Source organism: Scardinius erythrophthalmus (genome assembly GCF_964197995.2).
Source record: "Scardinius erythrophthalmus genome assembly, chromosome: 12".
NCBI lineage: Eukaryota > Metazoa > Chordata > Actinopteri > Cypriniformes > Leuciscidae > Scardinius > Scardinius erythrophthalmus.
This window is the reverse complement of record NC_138232.1, coordinates 37,224,425-37,240,595: the sequence shown is the minus strand read 5'-3', so window position 1 is coordinate 37,240,595 and position 16,171 is coordinate 37,224,425. Positions and strand designations below refer to the sequence as shown.

Sequence of the window (16,171 nt, the reverse complement as noted above, 5' to 3'; positions counted from 1 at the left end):
TGTATAACATATTATAGCAAACATCACAGATACTAGTGATGTTTAGATTAGTTCTAACATAATCTATGGACAAATGGAAAATCACTACAGTGTATTACCATACTAGCCAGTGTAAATGCAACAAACAACAAAACTACTTATCCTGCATTGCGTATTTGTTAATCCATCCTTAACACAAATCTAATAGCAAAACAACCTGTTTGAAATTGTATTCATTTCTGGGAATAGCATCGCTATTAGTTTGCATATTATTCCAGGCAACACATTTGTGGCATTTTCCCACTTCATGTACACTAAAACCAATTATTATGACTCTTACCACTGTTGTGAACCAGTAAAATCAGCTTTTTAGACTTCAACTAAAAACTATAACATATTAAGTCAACATCTGCATGCATCATGAGAGTTAAAAAACAAGTTCCCATTTGTCTACATCCTTTATATCCTTTGTGAGACAAAAAAAAGGGGATTTGTGAATGAACATAATGGCACACAAGAGGAAATGAAGTTATATCATCATCATCATCATGCACATTTTAAAAAGGCAAGTATTTTCAATCTAGGACATGGTTGGAAAAGAGTCTTGCGTGGTGTAGCGTGTGGGTGATGCAGGAATGGGAGAGTTACCTAAACAATTGTGCTATTTAACAAGACACTTCAGCTCAAATGATTCAGTTTGACTATGGAACATAAGCATAGCTAGCTTAACACCCTACATTTCAGTAGTATTAGCATCGAATGCAAACAACAAACTGTCTGCAAGGCCATTTCTACACAAGTCTGCAGTGTGAATCGTCCAGTCTGTTAAGTTTCGTGGCCTTATCTTCTTACTAAAGTGTTTTCACATGGTTATTTATTAACTAAGTTATTGGGTCACTGAGTTTACTTGTTTAGTTTTTAGTTGATCTGGAAACAAAAGGGGTTAAAACATCTCAAATATATTGTTTGCTTGATTTCAAAGCATTTGTTCTTTGCATTAAACCGTTTTTGTGCTTATTGAGTAGCTAGGGTTTAAAGATTTTATCTTCTTCAACATTATATATTTATTTATGTATTTATTTTGGTGAGTGTTTTGGTGAATGTGTTTTTACCTCTGTGTGCTTATGCATTTTCTTTCTTGATTTTTTTTATTTTATATTTTTGATGGCTTACGGTGTCAGTGAACATAATCGATGAAGGGAGAAAACTATTTCTCAATGAATAATAAATAAATAAATAGAACTCTTAGAAATCATGGATGAAACGTGTAATTATCTGTTACGGTAGATTTAAAAATGACTATTGTTGATTATTATGATGTAGACACCAAAATCTTTCTCTCCCTCTGATCCTTTGACTGTAACACTACACTCAAATAAAAACATGGAAATGACCGTATACTTTGCTGTTTCTTTTCTAATTTATATTTGTTCTATTTTACATTTTTAATGCTACTTGCAGCTATCTTATGAGCAACATTTGTGTCCAATATACAAATAACACACATAATAATAAATAAATCGTATATAATGGATGCACCCCTGCTGGAATATTATAGTGGATTCTGTTGCATTGTTTAATAAACCTATCCCTCCTGGTCTGGAAAATGCTTTAGTAAAGCCTAATGACTTCATGATATTGTATATGTGTAATGTCTCATAGTGAACTGGTGCCAGAAATGGATCAAGTCTAATCCTAGATTTAAACTACAGTTTTTGATGGTTTGTTGAAAATCCTCTCATCATTTGTTTTTTGAAGATGAACGAAGGTCTTGAGGGTGGGTGAGTACAGTAAGATATTTTAATATCACTTTATATGATGAAAAGATTGAATTTAGGTTTTTATTCACATATAAACATTAATCAACTCTCACATCAGTTGTGGTTAATGGAAGCTTAAGCATGTTTGCTTGACGTGCGAGAACCAATGAGGTTCATTCTCTTGTTACGCAGCGTGTTTGAGCTTCTGCATGAACCAATGAGGTTTTGTTCTCACTCATCAAGTATGTACAGTTCAGTTTCTGTTCGCTGTTGATCTAAATTCATCTAAATTCAATCTGTTCACCATATAAAGCAATCGAGTCTCTTCAGAAAATTTGGACTAAACTGCTCGATTCATATGGATTAGTTTTCAATCTCATTCTGAACTTTTTGAAGCTTTAAAGTTGTGTAGCTGTCAATGGAGGGACAGAAATCTCATATTTCATTAAATGCTCTTCATTTGTGTTTCGAAGATGAACGAATGTCTTACGGGTATGGAATGACATAAGGGTGAGTAATTAATGGCAGAATTACATTTTTTGGACGAACTCACCCTTATTTATTGCAAATGTCTCGCAAAGCCTTGAAATGTCTGTGCTGGATTCCTGGTGTCTTTCTGCACTGCAGTCCCGTATGTCAGCCAGAAGAGGGCAGAACTATTATGAGAACACACACAGTTTCAGACACTTTTCAGTTCGGGAAAGGAAGAATCTCAAATGCATATTCTCATCATCGCATATGTGCTTAAATAGTCTGTGTCTTCGCTAATGTATAATATTCATATATCCGGCAGCAGTGCAAAATATAAATATACAAACCCACAATCTGTTCAGACCAGAAAGAGTGTGAGAGAGCTCAATGAATCAGGGTGTGTCCTGGCCCATAATGCTTTTTGCTGGTGAGATATTAACGAACAAGGAATGTGCTCCAAAACCATAAAAAAGCCTTGTTTATGCAGTGCATGCCTCTGAAAAAAAGTGATACATAAGAACATAGGCTATAGAAGTATTCACTAGGGCTTGTTGTGCAAGAATGTCTTCCTCTCTGTCTGTCTGTTTTGTCTGTGTACTTGTTTGTTCAATCAGTGCCTCATACAGACCGGTAGTGCCGGAAGAGCTGGTCTTTAAAACCTGTTTTCCAACTGTGACTGCCACACTCAAATGCTGTTTGAACAGAGAACAAGAGGAAAGATAATTGTTGGAAATGTACCAGTGAACACATTGTATGAACAGAAAAACATACTCAAAATCATGTTGTTTTTTTTTGTATGTTTTTTATGTCTTGGGGCATGTAGAAATAAATGATTTAATATAATTCACAGGATTATAATTAAATGCATTGTTGTGAGGCACACTATGCGATGAGTGCTCAAAAATGTTGCGACAATTACATTTTTAGAAATTACAATGACTAGCCTACATTACAAAAAAAAAGACATTAAAATGCCAAAAATAAATATACTATGTATTTTTGGTTAGACTTTATTTTAAGGTGTCATTGTTACAGTGTAATTATATATTTAAGTACTTTTCTTTTTATTGAGTAAAATTAATTAACAGCATGTGCTTACTAGGGTTTGGTTGAGGGTTACATGTGCCTGTAACAAGGACACTGTAAAATAAAGTGTTACCTATTTTTCATTTTATTTTGTCAGTTATTGAATTAATGTGAGAATTAATTTAATTATTATTATTATTTTTCTGAGAGTGATATGAACTTTAAACTAAAAATGTAGGATTTGCTGTTGAACTATTTTTAATTGAAAGAATTACAATAAAAAAAATGTAATGTATTATTTTGGCAGTAATTTTTTTGTATCTGAACATGATGTGTGCCCTAAACTCAAACACTTTCTTGTCTCAGAGTTCTAGAGCCATCTGAACTGAGGGACAAAGTTGCCTTTGTGAGACTGTGAGTCCAGAGCCATCAAAGAAACAGTGATAAACTAGTGGACGATACCGGGACACAATGCCACCCTTGACTTGCACACAATGAGACCCCTCACTCAAAGATTACATTATTATCGATACAGCAAAGGCCAGATGTGTGTATATGTGTGTTTGTTCAGAGAGAGAGAGAGAGAGAGAGAGAGAGAGAGAGAGAGAGAGAGAGAGAGAGAGAGAGAGAGAGAGCGCGCGCAGATTCATGGCACATGCATCACAATCTCGTCGGTGCTTTCAGTGTAGGCTGTGAGGACTGTCGGTTACTGAGGGAAATGTAGAACACTGCCTGTTTATAGTGGTCAAGAGTTCACTATGAAGGCTTAATGACTTGTTTACATGTTTGAGATAAATCGATGCACGGGCTTTGGAATTACACGGTCAACGTCACAGCCAATCAGCGTTTAGCATCGTTCACCTGTCCTCGTAAACAGGTAACAAACCTCGAGACAACATTCATGCGTGCGCGAGTGTTTGTTTACGAACCATTTAACCTGTCCCGTATTTCTGGTCGCTTTCCCCCCAACATTTTGATTGTATTATCATTTTTGTTTCAGTCAAACTATTTGTTTTTACCTGACGTATAGGCTACTGAAGGATTTACCAGTCTATAAACTTTTTCGTAACCGACGGAAACGGACTACTTGATATTTTTTGATGAGAATTTCTGTCAGACTCGGACAAGCCGAAGTGAAGGGAGCATCATTTCTCCCACGCTTCTTTCGCCATGGATATGTAACTGACTGTTCATCCTGACGGACTGACTTCACATTGGGAATATTCTGAGAATGAAAATGAAGATGAATGCACTGCAGATGCTCGCGCTGTGTCTCGCGCTCCGTTCACCTGCGCGCGCTCAGACGCAGGACGGGAAACCTGAAGGTAAATCTGTTTTTACCTTACACTCATGAATGATGCACCTGTCTGTGAATAGAGCAGTACGTTAAAACAACATTTGAATCTTGCATTATCTTCATATTTTCCACTTAGAATGATACTTTACATTATGTGTCCAAGCTGCATACATTTCATGCAAATATAATTAAGTGTAATTTAATAATAAAGTGTAATCTGCATATAAATATATTGTGTTATCTAATTTAAAAAGGTAAATTCACAAACAGCTCCACAAATGTGTTTTTAAATCCAAATGTGCTTGCACTTTGCCTAATTAAATAACCCAAAATAGTGATGTTGCTGTCAGTAATGCATTCAGAAAACCTGTTTCTGCACCATTGTGTCTTAAGCGAGATATGTTTGTCTTAGACTAGGAGTGTAAAAGGAGAGATTTTTTCCTGTACTAAATCAGTGCTCAGTTCAAATAACAAGTGACTCAACCTGAAGATTTTGTTAAACCTGTTTCCTGACTCAACGGCTGTCCTCTAAAAGGAGAGAATCACAGAGGAGTTTAAACTTGCGATGCCAACTGTGTTTCACTGCTTCTCGTCTTTTGAATCTCATAACATTTTTTATTTTATTTAATTTTGCACATTTTTATAGTTGTAGGTTTTGTTGAAATGTAATGCCTCTATTCAATAAGAGCACCTCAGTGTCCAATATAGTGGTCGATCAATATGTTTTATTGTTTGATATAAAATATTTGGTTACATTCATGGTTAAATATGTTGTAGATTATGTGCATGTGCACATAAGCTCATTTTACTAACGAGGAATTATCTGATACAGGAAGTATCCAAGAAGAAAATACAATACACAACACAACACAAGGAAAACAATCTGTTTTGGCTCACACACAGATAAAGTGAGATATGATTTGATGCACTTGTTGGTCTTTGGCCTCTGCAGTAGTGTTGAAAGGGTGGAGCACAATGGCATGAACAACAACAGGTGTATAGTCCAGGGGAACTCACTGGAAACAGGTGAAACTACTGGATAGAGTCACAAAATTACACGTCATCGCTCAGATCAATCTCATTTGACTGTAATTTTGTAATTTTTTTTAAATAATGTGCTTTTCATCCATGCAATTACATGCAAGTGTTTACTTGGGTTGTCAAGGATTCAAAAGGAACACAAAAACGCCATAAAATTATAGATCTAATGCATTATTCCAAGTCCACTCAGAGTAAAGGACCTTAGCTTCAATGGTTCCTTGAAGAACCTTTACATCCATTTAACACCAAAAGTGTTTTTTTGTGTGTGGAAAAATGTTCTTTAAAATCTTAAAATATTCTTTATTCTAAGGACAAAAAGGTTCTTTTAAGAACTGTTTATTTGTTCTTTGTTGAACCAAAAATTGTTCTTCTATGGCATTGTTGCAAAATCCCCCTTTTGGAACCTTTATTTTTACTGAAGCATACTGATCAAAATTGTTTTTTGGAGAAAATCTTGCCATTTCCATCCTAGCTCTTCTTGTTGTGTTCTTGAGAGAAATGTGACAATGTTCCGATGACTCAGTAGAGGTGATGATTATCAGTCAATAACAACTGTAGCTTTGCTTTTCTTTCCTTTGTTGTTTGAAACGTCATGAGGAAGAGGAAAGGTTGGAATACGCTACACACTCACTACACACACAACCTTTAAAATATGAGCAGAAGGAAGAAGAAGACGCATGACAGATGAAAACAATACGTTTTAATATCATCTCAAAATATCAAACATGTTTGATATCCGGATGGAATCAAAGCAGAATTTGTGGCCACATGATTTTCTGTGAAATCTGTCAACTCCAAATGCCCAAAATCTGCAGACTGGCTCTAATTTTCTGCAAAAATCAGGGGAAATGTGTGCAAAAGTCACGTATAGTGTATATTACAACCTTAAATAATGACAGAATTTTCATTTCTAGGTGAACTATCACTTTAAATGTTTTTAACTGTTACTTCTGCAGTCATTGTAGAATTTCATCTTCATATGAATAACACTCGTAATTTCTCTGCATGGCACTCTAATGTTTGACAGTATCATATTGAACTGCACAAATGTTATGTGAATGTTTCAAGCTGTTCTGCAGTACTGAATGTACTATGTACATGAATAGTATTCATGGTGACAGACTTCCATTGTCATGTTATGTCATAATGAACTGCTGCAGAAGGGACGAACAAAACATATACTGAATATCATTCTATGCTCGGTTTCTCTGCGAAACGTGTTTGAAAGAACGTATTCAGGAACACTTGCACCAGCCGTACACTTCATGCATTATTTTATTCAACACTGCCCTATCTGACTTCATACTTTTCAGATGACCAGTACACTTGAATGTTACAAACAGACATATTTAAAATGTCCCATGAAGATCACGGCAGTTGTCAACCTTTTGGCATTGTTGTTAAGTGTTCTGAGTAGAGTTTGCAGACGTCAATATGAGTAGAACAGCGTTTGTTAAAGGCTCCCACACGCATACTAAAGGCCGCTCCTCCATGAGTGTTGAATAGATTCACAAGCGCGTGTGTGTAGCCTCTCTGTTTCTGCCATCGCCTCTGCATTCATTGAACATTCATTTATGGAAATACTCTTGGATTACGTCAAAGAATCATTTGAGTGAACAGCAAACAGTTAGGCCCAATGTTTTAAAAAAAAACTTCAATCTTTATGTGAAGCCTATTTGTAAATGGGCCTACTCGTACAGCGACGAGCAGGATTCGTGGTCAGGGGAGTGAAGTTTACCTGTCCAGCCAACTCTTTAGCTGACCTCTGTTACATATTGAACCTTTAAAGGTGATATTGGTGATATTTGAAATCACCAAAAACAAACGCGCCCCTACACAAATGGATCACACCCCTATCTTGATGTCCTTCCTATGGAAGCTTGTTTCCGCCACAGAATAAAACATTTTAAAAGATAATTGCGACTTTTTATCTCACAATTGCGAGTTTACATCTCACAATTCTGACTTTATTTCTCAGAATTGTGAGATATAAAGTCAGAATTGCGTGAAATAAAGTCGCAATTGCGTGTTATAAAGTCAGAATTGCGAGATATAAAGTCAGAATTGCGTGAAATAAAGTCGCAATTGCGTGTTATAAAGTCAGAATTGCGAGATATAAAGTCAGAATTGTGTGAAATAAAGTCGCAATTGGGTGTTATAAAGTCAGAATTGCATGATATAAAGTCAGAATTGTGAGATATAAAGTCAGAATTGCGTGAAATAAAGTCGCAATTGCTTGTTATAAAGTCAGAATTGCGAGATATAAAGTCAGAATTGCGTGAAATAAAGTCGCAATTGCGTGTTATAAAGTCAGAATTGCGAGATATAAAGACAGAATTGCGTGAAATAAAGTCGCAATTGCGTGTTATAAAGTCAGAATTGCATGATATAAAGTCGCAATTGCATGTTATAAAGTCAGAATTGTGAGATATAAACTATTCTGAGGTAAAAAAAAAAAAAGTCAGTCTTTTTCCCCCCTTTGAATTGGACTTTATATCTCACAATTCTGAGAAAAGATGTCAGAATTGCGAGATATAAACTCGCAATTATGTGTTATAAAGTCAGAATTGCGTGATATAAAGTCGCAATTGCGAGAAAAAAAGTCAGAATTCTGACTTTATAAGATGCAAATGCGACTTTATTTCACGCAATTCTGACTTTAAATCTCGCAATTCTGATTTTATTTCTCAGAATTGCGAGATTAAACTTGCAATTGTGAGATAAAAAGTCACAATTATCTTTTAAAATGTTTTATTCTGTGGCGGAAACAAGCTTCCATACCTTCCCCGTAAGTTCACGAACATATGCAACACAGGCCCCTTCCCCCATCATGAGTGCATACGCCCCTTACTGCTGATTGGCTACAAGGGTGTTTTGGAGCTCGGTCCGATCTACTTTCAACAGCGTTTTCTCAGAAATCGCTTACTGCACCTTTAATTAGAAGATTATAAATCGATGCCACAGTGTTTTAGTAAAACAGCTGTTCTTCCGTTAAAAGAAAAATCACTGTTTTCAAACAGGTTTCCGAACACTCACCCTGTATCTCATTTCTCAAACAAACAGATCGTTGCTGTTTAGGACTGATCAAGATGCTCAGACAGAGCAATATGGTAGCAATTTACAATAGCGAAGTACAAATGTTTCTTTTGATAAAACAGCTTTTATTAATTTTAATGTTAATTTCTACATTTACTAATACTAATATGTTTTTAAAATCAAAAGTTGTATGTGTTAACATTAGTTAATTTACTGTGAACTAACACGAACAATGTATTTTTTATTAACTAACATTAACAAAGGTTAATAAAAACTGTAAAAAATATATTGCTCATAGTTAGTTCATGGTAACTAATGCATTAATAATGAAACAAATGAGACAATATTGTAATTTGTTTTTAACTGCTAATTCTTTTGTGAGGCAGCATATTTCAGTGACCAGTATTCATTAGAGCTGATCAACACCAGAAAATGGTATAATTTACAATGATCAAAAAGCTATGGCAACTTGTTTTTTTACAATACTTTAACTCACATACTCACATACCTAAACATGTGTCTGAAAAATCACAACGCCTTCTCTTGCCTGGGGAACAGGAGTAACCTGTGACTTAAAATGGCTTTTAGGTGCAAAACAAAGTCATTAAGCTAGGCATGGTTCTGTGTGTGTGTGCATGCCTATGTGTTGTTTGTTAGCTGACCCAGTAATGACAATAAATGATTCACACATTAGTGTGTATATTTCTGTGTATTTATGCTCATGAGAACCAATCTGTCAGGTTTGCATAATCCCTTTGTGATCATGGCCAAGTTTCTGTTTACCAGGCAGCTAAGTCTTGTCTGTTGTGTGCAGCTTCAGACCTCCCCTGGCTTTTGTTTTCGTACCTGTCTCTGTACCTGTGTGTAAACCTGATAGTGTAGCGTGTGTGTTTTGTGTGCGTTTGTTTGAGCTTTGGCGGGTTCCTACACTTGTTTTCGCGCTCTGGTTGAATGGGAGCATTGTATCATTGTGTGCACACTTGAGTGCACATAGGACACTGAGGGGCCGTTCAAACGAACACGTTCTTGCGTTTAACATAACACAATGGAAAAGTATGCATAAATTTGGGCATCTTTTAACCTTCTTTCAGCTGTTAGCATACCATCTTAAAAATGGTGAATTCATGCTCCAGACACAGTACACTGGTGTCCACTGCACTAGGGTAAGACCTCGATTAGCTGGTTCAGGTGTGTTTAACTGGGGTTGATGTCATGGCGTAATTAACTTAATTTCGAGATGGCAACACGTGACGTTCTTGGAGCTGGTAATCATGCATTTCTATCAACCCTGTCAACACCTAAATTAATCTGCAGCGGTCACGTGGTACAAGTAGGAACTCTCAGAAAATTCCCAGCTTATGAGTTGCAATTATGAGTTCAACGAGGACGTGAATGCTTGTTGAAATTTCGTAGTTACTGTAATTAGAACATGGCGTGAACGCACCTTAAACTTAAATTGGACACCCCTGGTCTACTGGATATTTACAAACAAATTAAAAACAATGAAGCATTAAGGCAAAAATTCATTATGTCACTGATAAAGATCCCTGTGAAAAAGAAGTATGCTTTCTGTTAAAAAGAGTGCTTATTATGGAAATATTAGCCTATACGTTAAATGAATCCTTAAGTGCAAACTGAGTGTAATATTTTCTGACACTAACTGCATGTTATTTACAGTTAAATGAAAATACATTATACTTTAAATGCAGTTATAGTTGAACTTGTTTGACTAACTTAAGTAGAAATTAGGTACATCTTTAAATTACTACTATTGTCTTTGAATAGTTAAAATGTACTGTACTGACAAGCATTTATGGTAAAATTTTCTATTCATGAACCTTATACATCATGTACTTAAATATATTTGTAATTGTAACACATTTGTAATGAAGTTGCAATTTAGTACATTTAAAATGCACTGACTTATAATTTAACAATTTAACAGAATTTAACAATTCACTACAGTTAAAATTATATTAAAGTACTCTACATGTGCTTAAGTGTACTCCTTTAAAGCCTGATAAAATATTAAACATATTGATTTAAAATGTACTTTAAAATAAAACTTTTGAATTATAATTTTTTCTTTAAATGGACTTTTATTTCATTAATATTATATTATCTGCAAGTCCAGTTAAAAAAAAAAAGCTTCTTTTTCACCAGGGGAGTTATGAAATGATCTTTGACTCAAAGCTGTTAATTTTATTGTCCTGTGCTGTGGTTTGGACCATTACAGGTGAAATGCAGTGTTGCTGCTTCCATTGAATGGTTTCTGTGAACTTAAAGGAGAATTGCTATTTCATAACGCAGGAGACGTAATGGAGTTTGGACAGTAGTGTTTCATTTAGGTAGTGACTTTTTTAAGTACATTAAATGTTTCTCCTAAAGTTCCTTAAGGGAAAAATGTTGGCATACATGGATGGGAATAGCATATAGCTTCGACGTGATGACAAGTTTCATATTGAAGACTTTTAATTGCAGACTTTAGTGTTTTGGGAGATCTGAGCACAGTGTGTAACACTTTATGTTGTGAGATTACTGGGGTCGTTTTCCTCAAGATAATCTGAGCAAGCAAAAGTTCAATATGTTTTTTAACTTTAAAAATGCAAACGTCTGGTTTGACTGGTTTGAAGCCGTTTCTGACATTACTGGCCCATTGTTGGCCATTTCACTCTAAAGTCTGAGCTTTAACTCAAGATCTTATCAGTTCAGGTTCTCAGCTCACATATCTATAGGAAGATGTGTTAAAGGAAATACTGAATTTGTTTTAACATGTATTTTGTACCTATTTACAAAAATAGATTTAGATATTTAAGACCATATATTCATTTCAGGATCTCAGTGTTCTATGATTCAAGGTTTTAACTAATATTACAATTAAAACATTTTTGTTATTTGAAACAATATAAAGGTTAACTGAAATAAAATAAAAGATAAAAAGAAAAATACACTTATTTTATTTCAGCTAGTTGCCAAGAAAATATTTCTTATTTAGTTTAACTTGAAGTACTAAAATAACTAAAACTAAATAAACTCAAACTAATAAATAACGTTTTTTTTTAAAAAAAAACACCACTAAATTACTAAAACTTTAACCACTGCATAACACTACTGTGAATTGTGTTTGCACTGTGTTGTGTGTATGGGTGTATGTCTGTGTGAAACATTCACTGCGTTTACAAAAGGAGAAGTTTGATAAGAGCTAAAAGGTTTCAGAGCCTGGACTGATGGGAATTCTCTCTGGAAAGCATATCAGCGCGATGTCTGACCCACACATCACACCTTCGTGGACTGAACACCTGTTTGCATTTCACAAGAGATTTTTAGGTTCATTTGTTGGACTCTGTAATGCTGTTAACAGTTTATGAGTTATCAGTAAGTGTCTGTGTTTATCAGTTCCTATGAAATGAAGAGATGTATTGCGTTATTTATGAGAAATATATATAGAAAGTGTTGGGGAAAGTTACTTTTAAAAGTAATAATCGTTACAATATTGCATTACTCCCTAAAAAAGTGACTAATTGTGTTACTTTGTTTCTTTATATTTATTACTTTTGTGATACATTTTCTCACCTGGGCTGGGCTTTCTTGCTTGTTTTTAGTGACAAAAATCCTATTTTGTAAATGTAAATGTCCTTTCACATCAAAAATTAAATGATTAAGCCAATATGGAAAAACTTGCATTAATAATTCGAAAAAGTAACTTAGATATTTTGTTGTACATTTAAAAGTATAGCGTTACTTTACTAGTTACTTTGAAAAAGTAATCTGATTTTGTAACCCGCGTTACTTGTAATGCGTTTCCACCAACACTGCTTTTTGATTGTAGATACTGGTCATATAAATGTGAGATTGATGGCAAAGTTACACCATAGCTCTAACCAAAACATTTTTACACACCTGCCATCATCGACGAGTGTCTGATCCTAATGCATCATAAATGGACCGGTTTCCTAAGAACTCTGTTTCTTTGAGTTTTAATTTGTAAAAGCTCCTGGGGCCTTTTCTGAGTAACTTTTGGAGTATTAGCGGGAATATTCTTTCCTAGACTCCCACTCGGTAATGCCTTGTTTTGACCGTGACAGAAGCAAGGGCAAAATTTGAAATGCAAAACAGCTTCACCTCAAACTACCTCAGTCTATCCTGATGTCACTAAATGAACAACAATGCAAGAAAAAATACAACAGCTGTATCAGTGTTATCATCAGCTGATGCACATTTTAAGATTTTTTTTGCAGTAAATAAGGCATATTGTGCTGTCAGTCGGTTATTATTATTTTAAAAATGACCCCTCACTGGTCATTATCCACCTAATTACAAGGCTTACCGCATAAATATAAATGGGCATGTTAAATATTAGCTGGGAGTATTGCGATAGACATTATGCACTTTAGCAATCATTATACAGTTATAAATGAACATACATATTTATTTTAAATAGAAATGTATTATATACACAACCATCTAAAAGTGTTTTTTAGATTTTTTAATTAAATTTTTTAAAGAATGTAATCGTTTTATTCATCAAAGATCCATTAAATTGATCAAAAGTGATAGTAAATACATTTATATTTCAAATAATATTGAAACATATTAAGCAGCACTACTGTTTTAAACATTGATAACAATGTTTCTTGAGCAGTAAATCAGCATATTAGAAATATTTCTGAAGGTCATGTGACTACATAGTAATGATGCTGAAAATTCAGTTTTGCCACCACAGGAATAAACCCTGGTGAGCATAAGAGACTTTTTTCAAAAACATTTAAAAATCTTTCCGATCCCAAACGTTTGAACGGTAGTATATTTGTTTTTGGAACAATACATTAATTCTCTCTCTCTCTCTCTCTCTCTCTCTCTCTCTCTCTCTCTCTCTCTCTCTCTCTCTCTCTCTCTCTCTCTCTCTCTCTCTCTCTCTCTCTCTCTCTCTCTCTCTCTCTCTCTCTCTCTCTCTCTCTCTCTCTCTCTCTCTCTCTCTCTCTCTCTCTCTCTCTCTCTCTCTCTCTCTCTCTCTCTCTCTCTCTCTCTCTCTCTCTCTCTCTCTCTCTCTCTCTCTCTCTCTCTCTCTCTACAGTGGCGATGTGCACCGGCACTCAGAACTTGTTGAGTGTGACAGGAAGCTCTGAGGTCCAGTACAAGCTCATGAAGGAGATGTACACGGGCTGCCAGATTGTCATAGGAAACCTGGAGATCACACAGATGGAGCACAACCGTGATTTCTCATTCCTACAGGTGGGGAAAAGAGACGACGTTTGTAGGATTTAAAGGATTTACCAATAGATCTGCTATGACATGAATAAAGCAAAATCAGTCCAACCTGATTCACATGTGTGGGCCCATGCCTTAGTGTGTTGCATATGTTTCATTTTATGGATGTGTCTCTTCACAGTCTATCCGTGAGGTAACAGGGTACATCCTCATCGCTATAAACCAGTTCAGGCGTTTACCGCTGGAACAGTTGCGAGTCATCCGAGGGACGTCACTCTACGAAGATCGGTTTGCTCTGGCCGTCCTCGTCAACTACCAGAAGGATGGAGTGTATGGACTAAAGGAGCTGGGCCTCACACACTTGACAGGTGCGCTAACACATACGTGACAGGTGACGCATTCTCACCCACAGAAACCCATTCTGTCAAAACACCCACACAGTTTTCATGGCAACAAGACACTCTGGAGGGTGTGGTATGGAAGAATGAGTCAACGGACAGAAGAACGATTTTTTGTGTGTGGTTTATTAAAGAAATAGTTCAACCATAAATGAGCACTCTCCCATCATGAACCCAGACCTGGACTGACGCATACTTGTGACTGCCTTGAGTACCTTGTAGTTTATAGAAAAATCCTTTATGATATTGCTCCTCATGAAAAATTCCAGGAGATTGACGTTAGATGGCTACAGTTTGGCTAGAGCATGTCCCGACCTGCTTCAGCAAACACGGCATGTCTAATGTGAAATACAATCCATGTGCTTTTATCTTTCCATTGTGTTTCCCTGAGTGTGTGAATCAATGAACAAGTTTGTCATCCTTTAAACATGCCCTTCCTTTAACCTCTTACTAATTCCTGACTCAAAGTGTAGAATCAATATTAATGTTACTTATTTTTAAAACCGTGCACAGTTGTACATATCTTTGTAATGGTTGATTATTCATAGGTGTTTTTCAGTCTCTATAAGCACATAATGTTCTGTACGGTTTGTGCTACGAACTTAAATGATTCCTCTAATGTGGCTTGTTGAGCAGAGGTGTGCAACCACCTTGAACTCCCTAGCAATCCCCTAACAAAAACTTAGCAAACATTCATAAAACCCTTGTATTGCGGCAGTGACTTTTGAAGATACACTCAAATTGTCTTCAGTAAATCTTAAAATCCTGAGAAAAAAAAAATTCTATCCTTCGTAAAAACTCTTTAATATGGTTTAATTTCTTTGAGAGTTTGAGTTCATGTTTTGAGTTCTACAAGGTATTTGATTCTCTCTTTGATATTTCTATATTTCTCAAATTCATTATGATCTACAGAGATCCTGGAGGGGGGAGTGCAGATCATCCAGAATAAATTCTTGAGTTATGCGCCGCAGATTAACTGGTTAGATATTGTGAAAGACAGTGGAGCAGAAGTCATCATCCAAGACAATGGACCAGAATGTAAGGAGACAATAATATATGCACAACTTTGTTGTCTTTTTTTTTTAAGTATACATTTCTTTCAAAACAAAATACTTATTGACCACAACCTTTAGAAAGGTAGTGTATATATTTTTAATAGATAACTATATTTAAATGAATATTTATTCATACATTTTAATAAATAAATGTTATCAGAGGATCAAAGATTGATATTAAATAGTTTAGAGGGCTTAATATTGTAGCAAAATAGATAGAAACACTTTTTATTTGGTCTGATGATCTTATGGAAATGTATAAATTAAAATGCATTTTCTGTTTAGTTCCCTGTCATGAGTCTTGTGGCGCCCGGTGTTGGGGTCCAGGAAATGACACTTGTCAAATCTGTAAGTCTCACTCACACTCATGTTATCTTTTCATGTTTTATGGGGACGTTCCATAGACATAATGATTTTTATACTGTACAAACTGTATATTCTATCCCTTAACCCTACACATCACAGAAAACTTTCTGCATTTTTACATTTTCAAAAAATATAATTTAGTCTGATTAATAGGCTGTTTCCCTCATGGGAACAAAAAAATGTCACCACGAGGACAAGGATTTTGGATTTTGCCATTTGTGGGGACATTTTGTCCTCAAACGCATGGTTTACCTGGACCACACACACACACAAGCATTTTTAAATGGGACAGTCAAAGCCTACAGAAGATTGTTCTTGTCGCCTAGCAAATGTGACAGCTTGATGATTGATGAGTGGCAGTAACGCTCGTACACTGAAAAAAATGATTCGTTGAATTTAATAAAAACATTTATCGTAAGTGGTTGCACACAATTGATTTTAGCTACATTTAAACAAATGCATTAAGTTGAACTTTTTAGTTCAACTTAATGCATTTGTTTAAATGTAGCTAAAATCAATTGTGTGCAACCACTT

The 16,171-nt window shown here is 35.4% G+C and overlaps 1 protein-coding gene across 2 annotated transcripts in view; it reads left to right on the top strand.

Moving 5' to 3' along the window:
- Nucleotides 1–3,958: 3,958 nt before the first annotated feature.
- Nucleotides 3,959–16,171, top strand: part of erbb3a (erb-b2 receptor tyrosine kinase 3a) — a 31,247-nt gene continuing 19,034 nt past the window's right edge. For both annotated transcript variants that reach the window (XM_081380922.1, XM_081380921.1), the window contains exons 1-5: nucleotides 3,959–4,561; nucleotides 13,685–13,842; nucleotides 14,000–14,186; nucleotides 15,129–15,254; nucleotides 15,557–15,619. In XM_081380922.1, coding sequence (XP_081237048.1) covers nucleotides 4,468–4,561; nucleotides 13,685–13,842; nucleotides 14,000–14,186; nucleotides 15,129–15,254; nucleotides 15,557–15,619 — 628 coding nt within the window. In that variant the 5' untranslated portion in view covers nucleotides 3,959–4,467. The remainder of the gene's footprint in view (nucleotides 4,562–13,684; nucleotides 13,843–13,999; nucleotides 14,187–15,128; nucleotides 15,255–15,556; nucleotides 15,620–16,171) is intronic.